Source organism: Carassius auratus, unplaced genomic scaffold (genome assembly GCF_003368295.1).
Source record: "Carassius auratus strain Wakin unplaced genomic scaffold, ASM336829v1 scaf_tig00214021, whole genome shotgun sequence".
Lineage (NCBI taxonomy): Eukaryota > Metazoa > Chordata > Actinopteri > Cypriniformes > Cyprinidae > Carassius > Carassius auratus.
In genome coordinates, this window is record NW_020527496.1 from 834,362 (window position 1) to 849,695 (window position 15,334).

At 39.5% G+C, this 15,334-nt stretch overlaps 1 protein-coding gene across 3 annotated transcripts; it reads right to left on the bottom strand.

Moving 5' to 3' along the window:
* Positions 1-51: 51 nt before the first annotated feature.
* LOC113090781 (GON-4-like protein) lies at positions 52-14,950 on the bottom strand. 3 transcript variants are annotated; one of them, XM_026256373.1, is made up of 29 exons: positions 14,771-14,950; positions 14,360-14,540; positions 14,172-14,243; positions 13,456-13,664; positions 13,236-13,310; positions 13,103-13,153; positions 12,942-12,986; positions 12,742-12,840; positions 12,552-12,665; positions 9,064-9,219; positions 7,693-7,903; positions 7,514-7,615; positions 7,388-7,428; positions 6,993-7,102; positions 6,694-6,898; positions 6,447-6,533; positions 6,191-6,359; positions 5,804-5,933; positions 5,575-5,722; positions 5,336-5,452; positions 3,809-5,215; positions 3,213-3,306; positions 3,013-3,101; positions 2,720-2,917; positions 2,482-2,625; positions 2,168-2,404; positions 1,853-2,034; positions 683-785; positions 52-425 (listed from the first exon to the last, which is right to left on the bottom strand). In XM_026256373.1, the coding sequence occupies exons 2-29, from the start codon at positions 14,517-14,519 to the stop codon at positions 309-311; spliced, it is 4,872 nt and encodes a 1,623-aa protein (XP_026112158.1). In that variant the 5' UTR covers positions 14,520-14,540; positions 14,771-14,950; the 3' UTR covers positions 52-308. The 3 variants fall into 3 exon arrangements, with proteins under 3 accessions (XP_026112158.1, XP_026112157.1, XP_026112160.1); XM_026256372.1 differs by having other exon boundaries at positions 12,936-12,986; XM_026256375.1 differs by lacking the exons at positions 2,168-2,404; positions 2,482-2,625; positions 14,771-14,950 and having other exon boundaries at positions 12,936-12,986; positions 14,360-14,519.
* Positions 14,951-15,334: the final 384 nt, after the last annotated feature.

Here is a 15,334-nt window from a genome sequence, read left to right on the forward strand (position 1 = left end):
TATAATTATCATGAAATCATATTAATAATAATTAAGACAATTCACTTTCAGTTGATTTAAGCAGAATTTTTTTTTTTTTTAATCACATCCTGTAGAAAAACCAATAATTACACGTTTTAATACTGTCTGAAGACTGTGTATGCCTTTAAACTCAAGTATCATAAATATATATTTTTACCCAAATTTCTTAAATGGTGTTTCTTTTGTTCAAGTTCCTCAGGAAAATGGATTTGAAGTGAATTGAAGTCAGGCGGCAGGTCCGGCCTGCACACATCATTCTAGTCTTATTGTTCAACAGATTTTTAAAGTCAGTCTGGTTCATCTTCTATCGTGCTGGACTGGATCTCTGGGTCCGATGGGCTTGTGGGATGTGAAATGCTGGATTTGTGGAACAACTTAATGAGGTCTTGAAAGCGCTCCAAAACCTAAGGAGAAAAAGGAAATGTGATTTATAAGGGTCGACCTGACTGCAGTGTTACTGCACACTGCTGAGGAAAATGTTTGAGCTCCAGAAGTCAATCCTGAAGCCTGTCTAGAACATATTTCACCCCAAAATAAGAAACAAATGGTATTTTGCATCTAGGAATGTAATGATTTTAAGTACATTTTACTCTCTTGAGTTTAGGGTGAAATAGACGTGATCATTGTGAGTGAAAGTCTCTGAATGTGAAAGAAAGCAAACCTCGTTGGCTGTTTTGTTCCCAAGCTGGGCTGCAATGGCATGAAACGTGTCCGGCTTGGCTCCTCTCTGCTGACAGGTGGTCAGTATTACACGGTCTGCCTCCCTGTTTAATCACACAAACAAAACACAGAAACATTCATTTCAAATCATAATTACATTCATCGGGATGTGCACAAAATTTACACAATTTAGATAGATACTGATATAAATAATAAACAGGGCTGCGTAAAATTCTGAAATGAAGCCTTGGCTTCCTTTCAGTGAATTATTGTGAATGTGAACTTGCTATAATCCACAGGACTGAAATTGTAGATGGAAAAACAGAAGAAGGAACTACTGGTCTTTAACTAAAGGAAATAGTTACAAAAATGTTAATTCTCCACCATCAGCAACAAAAAATGAACAAATCTGGAATAATCTTGACATGGATTTACTCCATGATACATTATCGATCAAAAGGTGGGATTGGTAAGATTTTTTTATGTTTTTGAAAGAAGTCTTTTATGCTCACAATTTATTTTTGAACAAAACAAACAGTAAAAACAATACAAATGTGAAATATTATTACAATTTAAAATAACCATTTTTATATTTGAATATGTTATGTAATTTATTCCTGTGATACGAAGCTGAATTTTCAGCATCATTACTCCAGTCACATGATCCTTCAGAAATCAGTCTAATATTTGCTGCTCAAGAAACATTTCTGATTTTTATCAGTGTTGAAAACACAATGTTTCTGTGGAAACAGTGATACATTTTTTTCTGGATTCTTAGATATGTAGAATTATTTTTAATTAAATCTTCTATATTATAAAATGTCTTGACTGGCACTTTTAGATCAATTTACTGCCAACTTGCTAAATAAAAGTATTAATTTCTTTAAATATTTTCTTAACTTTTTAAAGACTGAACACATAATACACACACAGAACACACTTACTGGACCTATTTCTCTTTATATATAGCATCCGGTTTAAAGTAAGACCATATGTGATGATCTTTTAGCACTTACAGATGAATTTCAAATTCTGTTTGCTATCTCTATTTAATTTCAGGAATTGAACTGAAATTTAAAAGCTCTTTGCAATCCAACCTTGATAACAGCAAAGTACATATTTCTAAAATTAAATGATCAACAGGGAACTAATGTGGCACAACATTTCTAACCTGGTCCAGAGGACTACTTTTTTCCCATTTGGTGTGCGAGAGATATTCTTGGCACAGACTGAGCTTCCTGTGGCATTAAATGAAGACAGCTGTCTGTCCACTGAAGACGATTCAGCTGCCTCCTGTTTTGACTCTGCTGCCACACTGTTTTTGTCTGCCTTCTTCTTTTTTGTTTCTGCCATCTGAGAGAGACAGTGATAAAACGTCAGAATAAAACTGCCATTACAATTACATGGTATGCACACAATTAGGTTTTTCTGAGATCTTTATAGACACTGAAAAGTCAACTGTAAGAGTAGAAGCTGCTACCAGAACCTGTTCGTCTCTTTTTCTTTCGTGTGTATTGGCTGTTTTGACAGGCTCCACTGTTTGATCTGGTAAGACCGTTCTGATTGGTTGACATGCATGGCTTTCTTCCAAGCCCTCACTGGTTTCCACATTGTCTGCACAATCCTCATCTTGCACTTGTGGGTATAGCTGCTTAAAAAATTCCCAGAATTCCTCCAGCAGATCGGCGTGTTCACGGAACAGCAATGTAATTTGAGCTTTTGTCTGAAAAACAGAAGAGATGCTCAAATACCAGAATAATAAGAAAGGACTGCTTGTCCGATGACGTCCTATTCAAATACCTCTCTGAAGTCAGAAAGATCCTGTGAAAGACCTCCTTGTAGAATGTGCACCACTTTTCTGTAGAGATCTGACTGCTCTCCAAAAGTACACTCCAGCTGGCGTAGAAACTGTCTGCTGCGCTCGAACGCCTGCTGCTCCGCCAGCTAAAGCCACACAGTAAGAAGAGCATCGTTTGTACCATGAAACTGTATGATTGTGTGCTCCATGAATATGTGAGTATTGTTAACTGTGCTCTACCAGGCCACACTCTCTGGCTTGATCCGGATGCAGGAAGGCAGCAAAATCTCGAAGCAGCTCAGGCCAGTCGCTCAGCACAGGCTTGAGTCTCTTCAGCAGCTCCAGTGAGGTGCGACTTTCTGGGTCTTTCTCAAACTCGGAGAGAACGCTCAAGAACTCGTGCACTTTCCCAGGCATCGTCTGCAGCACCTCATAGACCTGCAGACAGACACACAGAATATGAGACAAAAAAATGGACCTGTCATGACATAAAAACGAGTATTAATATGTGCGCGCATCTAAATATTTCTTACCTTCTCCAGGTAAGCCTGGGCAAAGGCGATATCTTTAGCGTCTCTGTAAGGATCGTCATCAGAAAGGACCAAAGGAATCTCCACAGATCCTGTGAGCACCACATTCACTCAGTTTAGATTTAAAAGGACATAAATAAATGTGTCTGCGTCACTATTAAAGCTAATGTTTTGTTGGACTCCTTCATAATAACTGAACTGACCTGCAGCTTGATAGTCTGACTCTCCATCATCTGAACTTCCTTCTCTTTCACATCTCATCTTTGTGGTCAGATGTGAGAATTTCTCAATGGTTTTCTGGTGTGTGCAATGACAAGGTTAATCTAACATCTCATAAATACAAAATGCATGAACGAGAACTGCTATTAATGGGTGAAGCGTATGAAAACTAGACATGTTCATATCTTACCCCTGAAGAAAAACTTAAGAGATTATTTTTAAAGATTAATATTTTTTTTTTTAAAGCTTTTGTTTTGCATTGTAACACAATTTCATGACAACAACTTCCATTATAACATTATTATGTAGACATTTTACAATATTTTTTGTAATTCCCAAGAGATACAGTAGGACGCTTAAATACTTAAACTTAATAGAACAATTTATATAATATAATAAATAGAATAATAAAAATAATTGGCAATAGTAATTTTTTTTTTATTATAAAATGAAATACCAATGATATAATTAGTATTTTTGCATGAGAATATGAAAATGTTTTGTGTTACAGTTAAAGAAAAAAAATAGATAATTAGTATTCAGTTTAAATATCTCATAAGAGCATAAAAAATGATCTGACCTGTAGTTCTGGCACAGACAGGACGTCTGAAACATCTCCAGTCGTTTCCTTCTCCTCCCCTTTCAGCCTATTGCTGCCTTGCCTTTCTTTTGATTTCTGCTCCTCTAGTTTCTCTCTCCTGCCCAAAACCATCTCCATGTCAGTGTCTTCTCCCTCAATGCTGGGCGTCGGGCTCCCGGAGGATTCAGAAAGTGTGAGAAACAGCTCTCTGGGGTCTTTCTCACCCCACTCTTCCACCTCATTCTCAATCGATCCTCCATCATCACTATTCAGCTCTTCCTCTGCTGCAGCGGTTTCATCTAAGCACTCAAAAGCAGCCTCATGAACGGATGTGATCTGTGCTGGACCTCCTTGTGGCCCATCAGTGCTGTAGAGAATGTCTGGAGTTCTCTGTGGCTTCTTGAGTTTCATCTCTGTGCTCTTCAGAGCTGATGAACCTTTCAAGGTTTGATCTTGTCCAAGGCTGCTGCTTGCAAACACATATCCTGGAGGAAGGAGAAGAAACCGATTTAGAGGTGTTTGATGTATTTGAGCTGGACCAGCAGAATCCCTTGATACTTTAAGCAGAGTGCCACAGCGCTGACTATCTTTAGCTGATGGGGCGTTGGCTGTGGATGTCTTTATGATGGTGGTGGGACAATTTAAGCTGTCGGGAACCGTAGGTGGTTGAAGAGTAATTAGAGCATTAGAGGTGACTATTTGTGCAGTTTGATTCACAGTTATATGCCCTGAAGAACAGGGATTCAGCTCTGGTGCCAAAGCAGCAGGTAACGTGATGATCACGTCCCCCTGGGATGCACAAACTTGAGCTCTCGGTGGAGAACCAGAAACACCCATTGGTGTTTCCACAGCATTTTTCACAGGAACAGTCCTTGAAGAGCTCAGTTCAGGTGCAACTGGAGCAGGCGCTAAAGTGACAACATCTCCACCTGGGTTTCGTCCCATCGGAGGCACGTTTGAAACGTTACATACTATGATCGCTCTCTTTAGAGGAGCATTCGTAGCTCCGTTCCCAAACATGCATGAATTCGGTTCTGGCCTCAGAACTGGTACGAGATGAAAAGTTTCTGAATGTGACGGAGTTGGAACAGTGCTAGTTTTTGGTAAAAGGGTTGGTAGCTGGCTGAGAACCACTTCTATTTCCTCGGCTGACGGGGGAGGTTTTAAAGGCTTGGTGGATTTAACAGTCTTGTCTTTTTTGTTTTTGCAGGAGCTCATAGATGAAGATTCAAGAGTCTGAGCAAGGTCCTCAGGAAGGCTGGGAGGGTAACGCATGCCTGGAGAGAAGCTGTAGTGTGCTCCTAGACCTGCAGACTCGCTGGCTTCTTCTGTCGAGCTGCTAGTCTGGAGGCTTCCAGATCCTCGGTTAAACATTATTACAAGCTCATAAATGCGCTTCAGGTTTTTCTACAAGAGAGAAAGGTTAAATATTACACATTAATCAAATGTTTACCATTTAGGAGCAGTAAATGAAAAACAGAAGGACTGAAATGACAAAAACAGAGCTAGATTACGGGCAGTTATTACCGAAAGCCAATCAGGCATGAGGCTCTTTTCTCTCTCCACCGGGGGGCGCTGGTCCAAAGGAACGACCCTCTTACAGGCCAAGGGCATTGGAGGGCATTTTCCCGTCACAAAGTAGGTCTAAAAAACAAGAAAAAAGGGTGCAGTCCCATTTCCCACTGTTCAGTGTATTTTTGCGGGTGAAATCTAGTCATTTCTGCAGGAATTCAAATCATCAGGATTCCTGCTGTTCATTCACTCACCTTGATGACATTGGGAAAGGGCTTATGACATGCATCACGGATGTGTGATTTTAAACTTATAAAGCTCCTAGCAGCAAGCAGATAGCGACAAGTCATCTGCAGCGGGTGTAAGGTACTTCTTAAGTGCTTATGACCTAGAACAACAAGACTGAGGTAGAGAAAAACAGTGTGGCTTGAGTATCTTTTATAAGAGTGTGCAATGATTCAGGCTGATGCATGTCTGCAGTACCAATCTTCTGCTGGAGTAAACTGTCCTTTGAATCTAGAAGGACGCAGCTGGACTGTAGGAAGTAGCTCTGGGTAGAGAAACACCGGTCGCGTCGCCATGAGCCAGGCCAAAGGAGCAGGAAACTGACATCCTACACAATAAAACGTGCAGAGTAAAAAGATTAATGCTAGAAAGTTTACATTTACAATTGACAAAAAATATATATTTTTAACTTTAGTGTGCAATAGTGCATTTTTGTTTCTCAATTACGTTCTAGAATCAGACGCTGAGTATAAAGCAAAAGATTCGAATCTGTGGTTTGCCTTCAACTGACCAAAACTATCTGGATTTTAGACAGTGAAGGAAATATGGAAATTATGCAAGGACAAGCACATTTAGATAAATTACCAGGGAAACGTGGACTTGAAATCGCAGGGTCCGCTTTGGGTGACTGATCTAGCTCCTCCAGAAGAGAAATGGCACCCTGAAGGTTGCAGGCTTTGAAGATGCTGGTGAAGCCATGCTCTACTGGATCGCAGGATTTTTCTCCACGCTGGGCAAACATCTGCAGCTCCAACTGAGAGAGTACGATGCAAAAAAGAGAGAATCAGCATATATCTGTGCACATCATAGGGTGTTTCTTTAATATGTGTGCATGTCTCACCAAGAACTGTCTGCTTGTTGAAGCCTCTGTCTCCAGACCTTTAACTGAACTGCACAACATGTTCATCTGCGTGAGGAGCTGCACGTGCTGCAGGATAAACAACACAGCTATTGAAAAAGCCATGAATAAAAACGCCCATAACACATAAAGAATGTAATAAAGAAGTCAAAGGGAAAACTCAGTGGAGAAAAGCATGTTAGTGGCACTTCTGTAAACTGATCGAATGGAAGCATCAGTCGTTCTAGACCTGCTGGATCTGCTGCTGGAGCTGTAGCTTCTGAGCCGTGCTCAGGGTCAAGGATGTTATGGGACTGGAGGGGTGTTGAGGACAGGGGGGAGCTACAGACACTCCTTTACTCTCCAGAAGAGCCTTCCGTTTCCTCACAGCCGCCAGTTGCTCCCGCACCGTACGGTATCGCTGCTCCAAGACATCTGCTAATGGATCCTGGTACCTGAACATAGTAAACATTTCACCTTAGAGTGCAATTGTATACAGTATCAGTTACACACATGATGTGATGGTTGTGAAATGATGGATGCACATACTGAATATTCTCCATAATGCCAGGCGGCTCCTGCAGGGGACTCTCCTCTTCCTCTTTTTCCTCTTCTTCCTCATGTCCTTCTGCTTCCTGACTCCCTAATTCATCCTGAAGCTACAGGTGATGGAGAACAGGTTCAGCACAAAGACAAAACAGACACACGTTAAAAGTTATTGATTCAGGAGGTTCTTGAACTACTTTTGACTCATCGATTAGTAGGGCCTCTGAAAGCTTTTTATTTTTTTTCCCCAATTAAATTTTAATGGTTTAATTCGATATTAATAATCCAAAATAGTATGTAAAGAATCGATTTTAAAAACTGTGAACTGAACATGAACATGAAGTCATGGGGCCCTAGTGATCAGTGCCAGAATATAAGATATAAATTGAAATCCTTACTGTGTCAAATAGTTCCTCCATCAAGTCACTGACTTCCTTTTCTGAGTAACAAATAAAAGAAGGTGATTTATATAAAAAAAAAACAGCACAGATGATCTGCCAATCATTTCTCTCAAATGAACTCACTGGTGATGCGCACTGCCTTGTCGTTCCTATAGTCCTCCACATCAGGCTCATCAATTTCAGCCAGAAAATTGTACTCCGGGTCATCTTCATCATCACCCTCCTCTTGCAAGAGAATTAGAGTTTTTGAGAAAAACACATGATGATGCACATTCATGGTAAGTATTTCAGCCTGTCTGTACCTTCATTCTCCATATCTGAAGTCATGAGGCCCTGCAGCCACTGCGACCATTCTCTGTCCTCAGGGGCGGAGCCTAACTCATACATGTCTGGAGTGATGTCAGGAGCATGTAGCTCCGCCTCCAGGCGCCCCAGAGGGACGTCTCTCAGTGGGCGCTTGGATCGTGTGCGAAATGAAATCAGACTCTCCTCTCCATTAGCACTACTGAGACTCTAATGCCAAAGACAGAGTCAGTTTTAAAGAAACATTAGAATTAGCAGAGTCAAATCACATTAACTACAAACGTGATCCACTAATGTTTGACAATGAAAACATTACAAAAATCATCCAGAAAAAGGAAGGAATCAGGGTTTTCACAAAAATGTTAAGCAGCTCAAGTCTTTTCAACATTGATAAGAATTTTTATTTTCTGAAGGATCATGTGACAGTGGCTGCATTTCCATGCAACCGATTAATCCATCTGTGATTGGATTGACACCATAATCAATCCGATAGAGCTTGACTGGATTGAAGGGGGTGGTTTATTCCTCTTCTAAAACAACTGAGAGTGCATGTAAACACTCGATCAGATTGAACCACGAAACTGAAAGGACTGACTGTGCAATGACGCCGAAATAACGCAATGACACGTAAATGGATAAATATTAATTCTGCTGTTAAAACAAATGAAGAAACTGTGTGGGAAAGTGGTTATTATGTGCAAACAGTGAGAAACTCTATATTTGTGCAGAGTGCATATGTAGAAAAGAATCTATTTCGATTTGAAGCTTGTGACATTTAAACCCGCACATCAACCAGATCACTTTATTTAGCATTCATGTAAACACTACAATCAGATTCATCAATCGGAATGAATTCAGTCTGACTGAACCAAATATTGTGCATGAAAACGTAGCCACTGAAGACAAAAGTAACGATGCTGAAAACTCAGCTTTGAATCACATGTAATATCAAATGTAATAAATATTCAAATAGAAAACAACTATTTTAAATTTTATTAACATTTTCCTTTATTGTATTTTTGATCAAATAAGTGCCGCACTGGTGAGCATAAGAGACTTCTTTCAAAACCATAAAAAAATCTTACTGACCCCAAATTTTGTAGTGTAAATCTATTGTCTTATAAATTTAAAGCTTTTTTGGGGAACTGAGTGCATAAGATAAATGGAATAAAGGCCACCTGGTCTGATCATTTGTTTGCAATGCCATTCAATGAGACTGGTTTCCCTCTAAAACAGAAATTCGACAGTAGTATAGCAACGTTAAGTTACGTAACATAATAAAGCCTGATTCGATTTTTGGTTTTGGTTTGACCATCAACCCAATGAACAATGACTTGGAACCTATATAAACAGCAGTAGTGAAGTGAGACCTGATATGACTCCGGGCCGATGGCCAGCTCCTCTTCCACCGCATGGAGTTTCTCTAAGAAGCTGCACTCTGGTGGGGCCCTGGAGGGGGCCGCTGGAGCTGGTGGGGGTCCCATTGGGGTGACAGCCACTGTCAGGTGCCTGGATCTGCAAAAGCTCTGGGTAAAAAAAATGGGTAAAAATACATGTTCTTTTTTTAATGTTTCTTTGTTTTTGAGAGTTTAAAAGGTATTTTAATATAATCTCTAATTTAATCTATGACGTATTCTGCTTCTGGCATGAAACATTTTGAATCTTTTTAGCAACAATTGCTGTTAGGTTAAAGTTATAGATTATTTAATTGAAAAAAAAAAGGTAATATTTTCATAAAGCTATTTCAGGGCAAAAACTAATCGGAGGATAGAAAGAAAGTAATGTATATTCAGCAAGGATGCATTGAATTGATCCAAACACATTTAGAATGTTAAAAATAGTACTATCTCAAAAATAATACTATTTCAAGTGCTGTTCTTTAAAACTCTCTATCTATCAAAGAATCCTGGAAAAATAGGCATCACAGTTTTCACAAAATATTAAATAGCACAACTGTTTTCAATGCTTGTAATAAGAAGAAATGTTTCTCTCTTGAGCAGATCAGCGTATTAGAATGATTTCTGAAGGATCATGTGACACTGAAGACTTCAGCTTTGAATCACAGGAATAACATTACATTTTAAAATATAACCTATTACAATAGAAAATAGTTTAAACTTGTAAAAATACTTCAAAATATTACTGTTTCTACTGTATTTACCTTGATATTTATTCATTTAGCAGACACTTTTATCCAAAGCGACTTACAAATGAGGACAGTGGAAGCAATGATATATAAGTGCTATAAAAAGTCTCAGTTAGCTTAACAGTACACGTAGCAAGGGCTTTTAAATAATATAATAAATAAAAAGAAAAACAGATAGAATAGAAAAAGAATAGCGCAAACTACTGTTAGATGTCTTTACACACACACACACTTGCATAATAAATTAAAAGAAAATAGAATACAAAAAGATTAGAAAGGTAATTAGATTTTTTTTAAAGAAAAATAATTAGAATAGTGAGTGCTAAAGTTACAGAGTCAAATAAAGATGGAAGAGATGGATTTTAAGCTGATTCTTGAAGATGGCTAAGGACTCAGCTGCTCGGATTGAGTTGGGGAGTTCATTCCACCAGGAGGGAACATTTCATTTAAAAGTCCGTAAAAGTGACTTTGTGCTTCTTTGGGATGGTACAATCAAGTGACGTTCACTTGCAGGATGCAAGCTTCTAGAGGGCACATAAGTCTGAAGTAATACATTTAGGTAAATGGGTGCAGAGCCAGTAGTAGTTTTGTAGGCAAACATCAATGCCTTGAATTTTATGCGAGCAGCTATTGGTTGCCAGTGCAAATTAATAAACAGAGGTGTGACGTGTATTATTTTTGGCTCATTAAACATTAATCTTGCTGCCGCGTTCTGAATTAATTGTAAAGGTTTGATAGAATTGGCTGGAAGACCTGCCAAGAGGGCATTGCAATAGTCCAGCCGGGACAGAACAAGAGCTTGAACAAGGAGTTGTGCAGCATGTTCCAAAAGAAAGGGCTTGATCTTCTTGATGTTGAATAAAGCAAATCTGCAGGATCGGACAGTTTTAGCAATGTGGTCTGAGAAAGTCAGCTGATCATCAATCATAACTCCAAGGCTTCTAGCAGTTTTTGAAGGAGTTATGGTTGATGTGCCTAACTTGATGGTGAAATTGTGATGAAACGATGGGTTTGCTGGAATCACAAGCAGTTCTGTCTTGGTTGAGTTGAAGGTGATGGTCCATCATCCAGTAAGAAATGTCTGTTAGACAAGCCGAGATGTGAGTAGCTACCGTCGGATCATCAGAATGGAATGAGAGGTAGAGTTGAGTATCATCAGCATAGCAGTGGTATGAAAAGTCATGTTTCTGAATGACAGAACCTAATGATGCCATGTAGACAGAGAAGAGAAGTGGTCCAAGAACTGAGCTCTGAGGCACCCCAGTACTGAGATGTTGTGATTGGACACCTCAGCTCTCCAAGATACTTTGAAGGACCTATCTGATAGGTAAGGCTCAAACCACTGAAGTGTGGTTCCTGAGATGCCCTTTGCCAGTAGGGTTGATAGGAGGATCTGGTGATTAACCGTGTCAAAAGCAGCGGACAGATCAAGCAGGATAAGTACTGAAGATTTGGATTCTGCTCTTGCCAGTCTTAGAGCTTCAACAACTGAGAGCAAGGCAGTTTCAGTTGAATGCCCACTTCTGAAGCTAGATTGGTTGCTGTCAAGGAGGTTGTTCTTTGTGAGCAATGCAGAGACTTGGTTGAACACAGCTCGTTCAAGTGATTTAGCAATGAAAGGAAGAAGGAAAACTGGTCTGTAGTTCTCTAAAAGAGATGGGTTGAGGTTGGGTTTCTTAAGTAGTGGAGTTATACGAGCCTGTCTAAATGATGAGGGAAAAACACCAGTGTGGAGGGAAGTGTTGATGATGTGAGTGAGTGCAGGTACAACTGCAGGAGAAATGGCTTGAAGGAGATGAGATGGAATAGGATCAAGCGGGCAAGTAGTAGGGTGATTAGAAAGGATGAGTTTTGAGACTTCTGCCTCAGAGAGTGAAGAGAAGGAAGTAAATGAGTGTAAGTTTATTGGTGGTATGAGCTTGACTGATTGTGGTGTGGAAAATTGTGCACTGATGTTTTATTAATAAAAAACATGGCAAAGTCGTCAGCTATTAGAGATGAAGTAGGAGGGGGAGGAGGAGGACAAAGAAGTGAGGACATTTTTTTTTAAAACCATGCGAGAGTTAGATGAATTGTTAATTTTGTTTTGGTAGTATGTCATTTTAGCCGCTAAATGGGTAGGTAACAGTAACTGAATGAGATTCAAAGGAGCTGTTGATACCCAAAGATGGTAAAGGATTACATTTCCAATCATTAGAGATGAGCAGACCAGTACCTCCACCTCTTCCAGTCAAACGGGGGGAGTGGGAAAATGAGAAATTATTGGAGAGTGCTGCAGGTGTAGCAGTGTCCTCTGGTTTGATCCAGGTCTCTGTTAGGGCCATGAGATTAAGCTTTGAATGACTAATAATAGAAGTAATGAAATCGCCTTTGTTTACAGCAGACTGGCAATTCCAGAGACCAATAGAAAAAGAAAGCAGTGTATAGCAGACATAGGCAAAGTGTGCAGGTTGATAAGAATGCACTGCCTACATTGTGTGATGCGTTGTTTGCGACTGGTAGTGATAGTAGGGATTTACATTCCCTGGCTGTGTATTTGATATTTGATCAAATAAATGCAGCTTTTGTGAGAAAAAGAAAAACTTCAAAAACATAAACAAGATCTTACTGGCTCCAAACTTTTGAAAGGTAGTGTAAATTAAAAATCAACAAAAAGCTATTAGTTATTATATTACTTTCTAGCTCTGGCATGTCCATCTATAGGTGTCTCACCAGTCTGGAGCTGCTGGGTGCGTCCTCCTCACGTTCAGAGTTTAATCCGTGGAGGTTCACTCGACTGCCCCGTGGAGAAGATGAGGAGTTCTCAAAGTCACTTTCCAGAAGAGTCTACCGATCGCAAACACAAACAATCTCAACAAATTCACTGAGTGCATCAAATGATCCAAAAATCATTCTCTCCAACCTCCTCAGCTGTCTCATCCTCCTCTTCCTCATCAGGCCGATACTCTTCGTCAGAGGAGTCTTCCTCTTCTAAAGGAATATCCACAAACTGTTGACCCCTCTGTAAATACATACACCATTCAATATTAGATTCTATATTTAACGGTCTGCTCCTGTTCTTCTACATGTTTGATTGCTGGTAAACTCTGCTGTTACCTTCACCTCTGTGGGTGTCTTAATGGGTGAAATGTTCCAAGAGGGAATGACCTATGAAAACAAAGTAAAAAATATACATCTGTAATATAATTACTGCAAAATTCAAACTGATAACGAAGTATGTAGCAGTGTAATGTAGCAAGCTCTTACAAAATAAAGCAACTTACAAATCCTTTCTCTACAACCTCCTTCAGCTTAGAGCGGGTCATCTTGGGTTCCTGAGAGACAGAGAGAGAAATGAGAGATAAACGAAAAAACCTCTCCTCAAAAGTCTGATGGATAATATTTAGTTATACTCACGAACACAAGAATGGGTTCAGTTTCACTGATTGCAGCTTTCATCATAGCCACAACATGCTCATTGGTAATCACTTCCTGCAAGTAGACAGTAAAGATGTTGAGTTACTCGCTGAAGTCAAAGAGGTAATCATATCATGCTGAGGAAAGCCTGGTAACTAGTGTCTTGAGGAAATGGGGCAATAATATCTGCACAGGGCTTGAGGAAGCAGTCCACACTCACGTGAATGATGCTACGAACGTTCGCAGAGGTCAGGTTATGTTGTCGAGATTTAGTTTCCAGTTCTCTGTCCAGCTCTCGGTCAATCTCCAACTCTGGCTGGATTTCATCTTCAGTTTCCTTCTGCTGAGCTTCTTCTTCACTGACCGTGTCTCTCTTCCTTCTCAAACCCTTCCTTCTGCCCGGCGTCCGGCTTCCACTCTGTTCCTCATCTGAAAGAAAGCAGCATGGCTGAGGAATATTCTGCACACTTCAAACTGATTTAATACATTCGGGAACACAAAGTGCAACGATTATATTTTTGTGGACAGACGTTTAAAGGATTTCACCAATATTCCACCAAAATAAAAACTTGAGGCTTTAGAATATTAAGAGCACAAGTGAACAATCCAAAATATTAATATCGATATTTTAATGTATGATGTAAAAAAAAAAAATGCAAAATCAAGGGTTCGTTTGATAATAAATAAATTAAATAAATAAACCACTATATAGGTTTTACCATTTTAATTTTAAACCAGTTTTCATTCAAAATAATTAAAAAATGTTAAAATAAAAAATATTTCAATATTTAATCTAAAAAATGCTAAATATTCAACACGGGCTGTGTCTGCCATCACTGGTCTCAAACTCAGGCTCAAGATTCTTTTGGGAAATGCACCTCTGGTCCATATATCAGTGAGTATATCAATAATGAGGACAATCCTCTGAAGACTCACTGCATGTGATGATCAAGGTCTTCTCAGCGTCATCTTCAGGCTTCTGGAGACATGCAGCATGCTGTTCTCGACCTGACAGCAGTCACACAAACGTTTCTCATTAACAACATGGTCCAAGGTAATGGGAGAGAAATACAGTCACTGTCCATGAATAAATGAACAGATTAAGTGTGTTAAAGAAGTCTTACAGGAGCTTTCAGGCTGAGGGCTGGAGGATCTGATGGCACTGAAGTGTTTGTGTGATGCTGTAGAGTCTGTATCTTCCCCTGGCTCTCTAGATCTCGACACTTTACACTCAGAAAGCCCGGGGTTCCTGTTATTTGATCTCCGTTTCCGGGACTGATCCATCTCACATTGCCATGTTCAGTCCTGTCGGGATAAACATCATCCATGTACGTTACATACTGTATCAATACTTGCACTTTAAAATCTCCTATTGCTTTCATTCTGGTCTTTTTATACATTATTACGGCCACTCCTGGGGGAAACAGTTTATAATGAATATTTGTTTACATCTATGTTTCGATATCTCGCTTTATTTTTGTAAGTGTAAGCGACAGCAGTTTTCTACAGTGAAGCAGTGGTGACAGGATCCTTACCTTCATTATAACTGCCATATCAACAGAATATCCCACTTGTCCTATTTAATAACGCAGAAAGGTTTCTTTGCGAACATGATGAACTATTCTAATACTTTAAAGTTCATACACACCCGCCAACACAGTCTACATCTGCGACGCGATGACGAGGAGCACAACAAAAGCGCGTCACTTCCGGTTTACAGACCGGAATTAGTATAGTGAGTGTGAAAATAAAAGTCCCATAGCGGGTATTTGCCATATTGTATGGTATTTGCAAACTTGTAGGTTATACATTTTATTCATTATTGCCCCCCCCCCCCCCCCCCCTAAAAAAAGAAAGAAAGAAAGAAACAGTATAATAGTGTATTTGTTTAGACATGATTTGGTACTGACGTCAATTTAACACTCCCATACCCTTTTTTTAAGTATTATACAGTATAAGAGTAAACCAGAGCACAAGTGTAGTGAATGTAATTGCAGCACTATTTTTATCTGCTGGAATAACTATAATAGCTATAAAAGAGTCACACACACACAAGTCTGGTTGTGTGGACTCTCCTTAGACGTAATGGTTTTTATACT

Excerpts from the sequence above, each read along its gene's own strand:
- LOC113090781 (XM_026256372.1), bottom strand. The coding sequence starts at position 14,519 with ATGGATCAGTCCCGGAAACGGAGATCAAATAACAGGAACCCCGGGCTT. Across the intron at positions 9,220-12,551 it reads CACCCAGCAGCTCCAGACTG|AGCTTTTGCAGATCCAGGCA; the intron begins GTGAGACACCTA and ends TTTTTTACCCAG. Across the intron at positions 426-682 it reads GGAACAAAACAGCCAACGAG|GTTTTGGAGCGCTTTCAAGA; the intron begins GTTTGCTTTCTT and ends TTTTCTCCTTAG.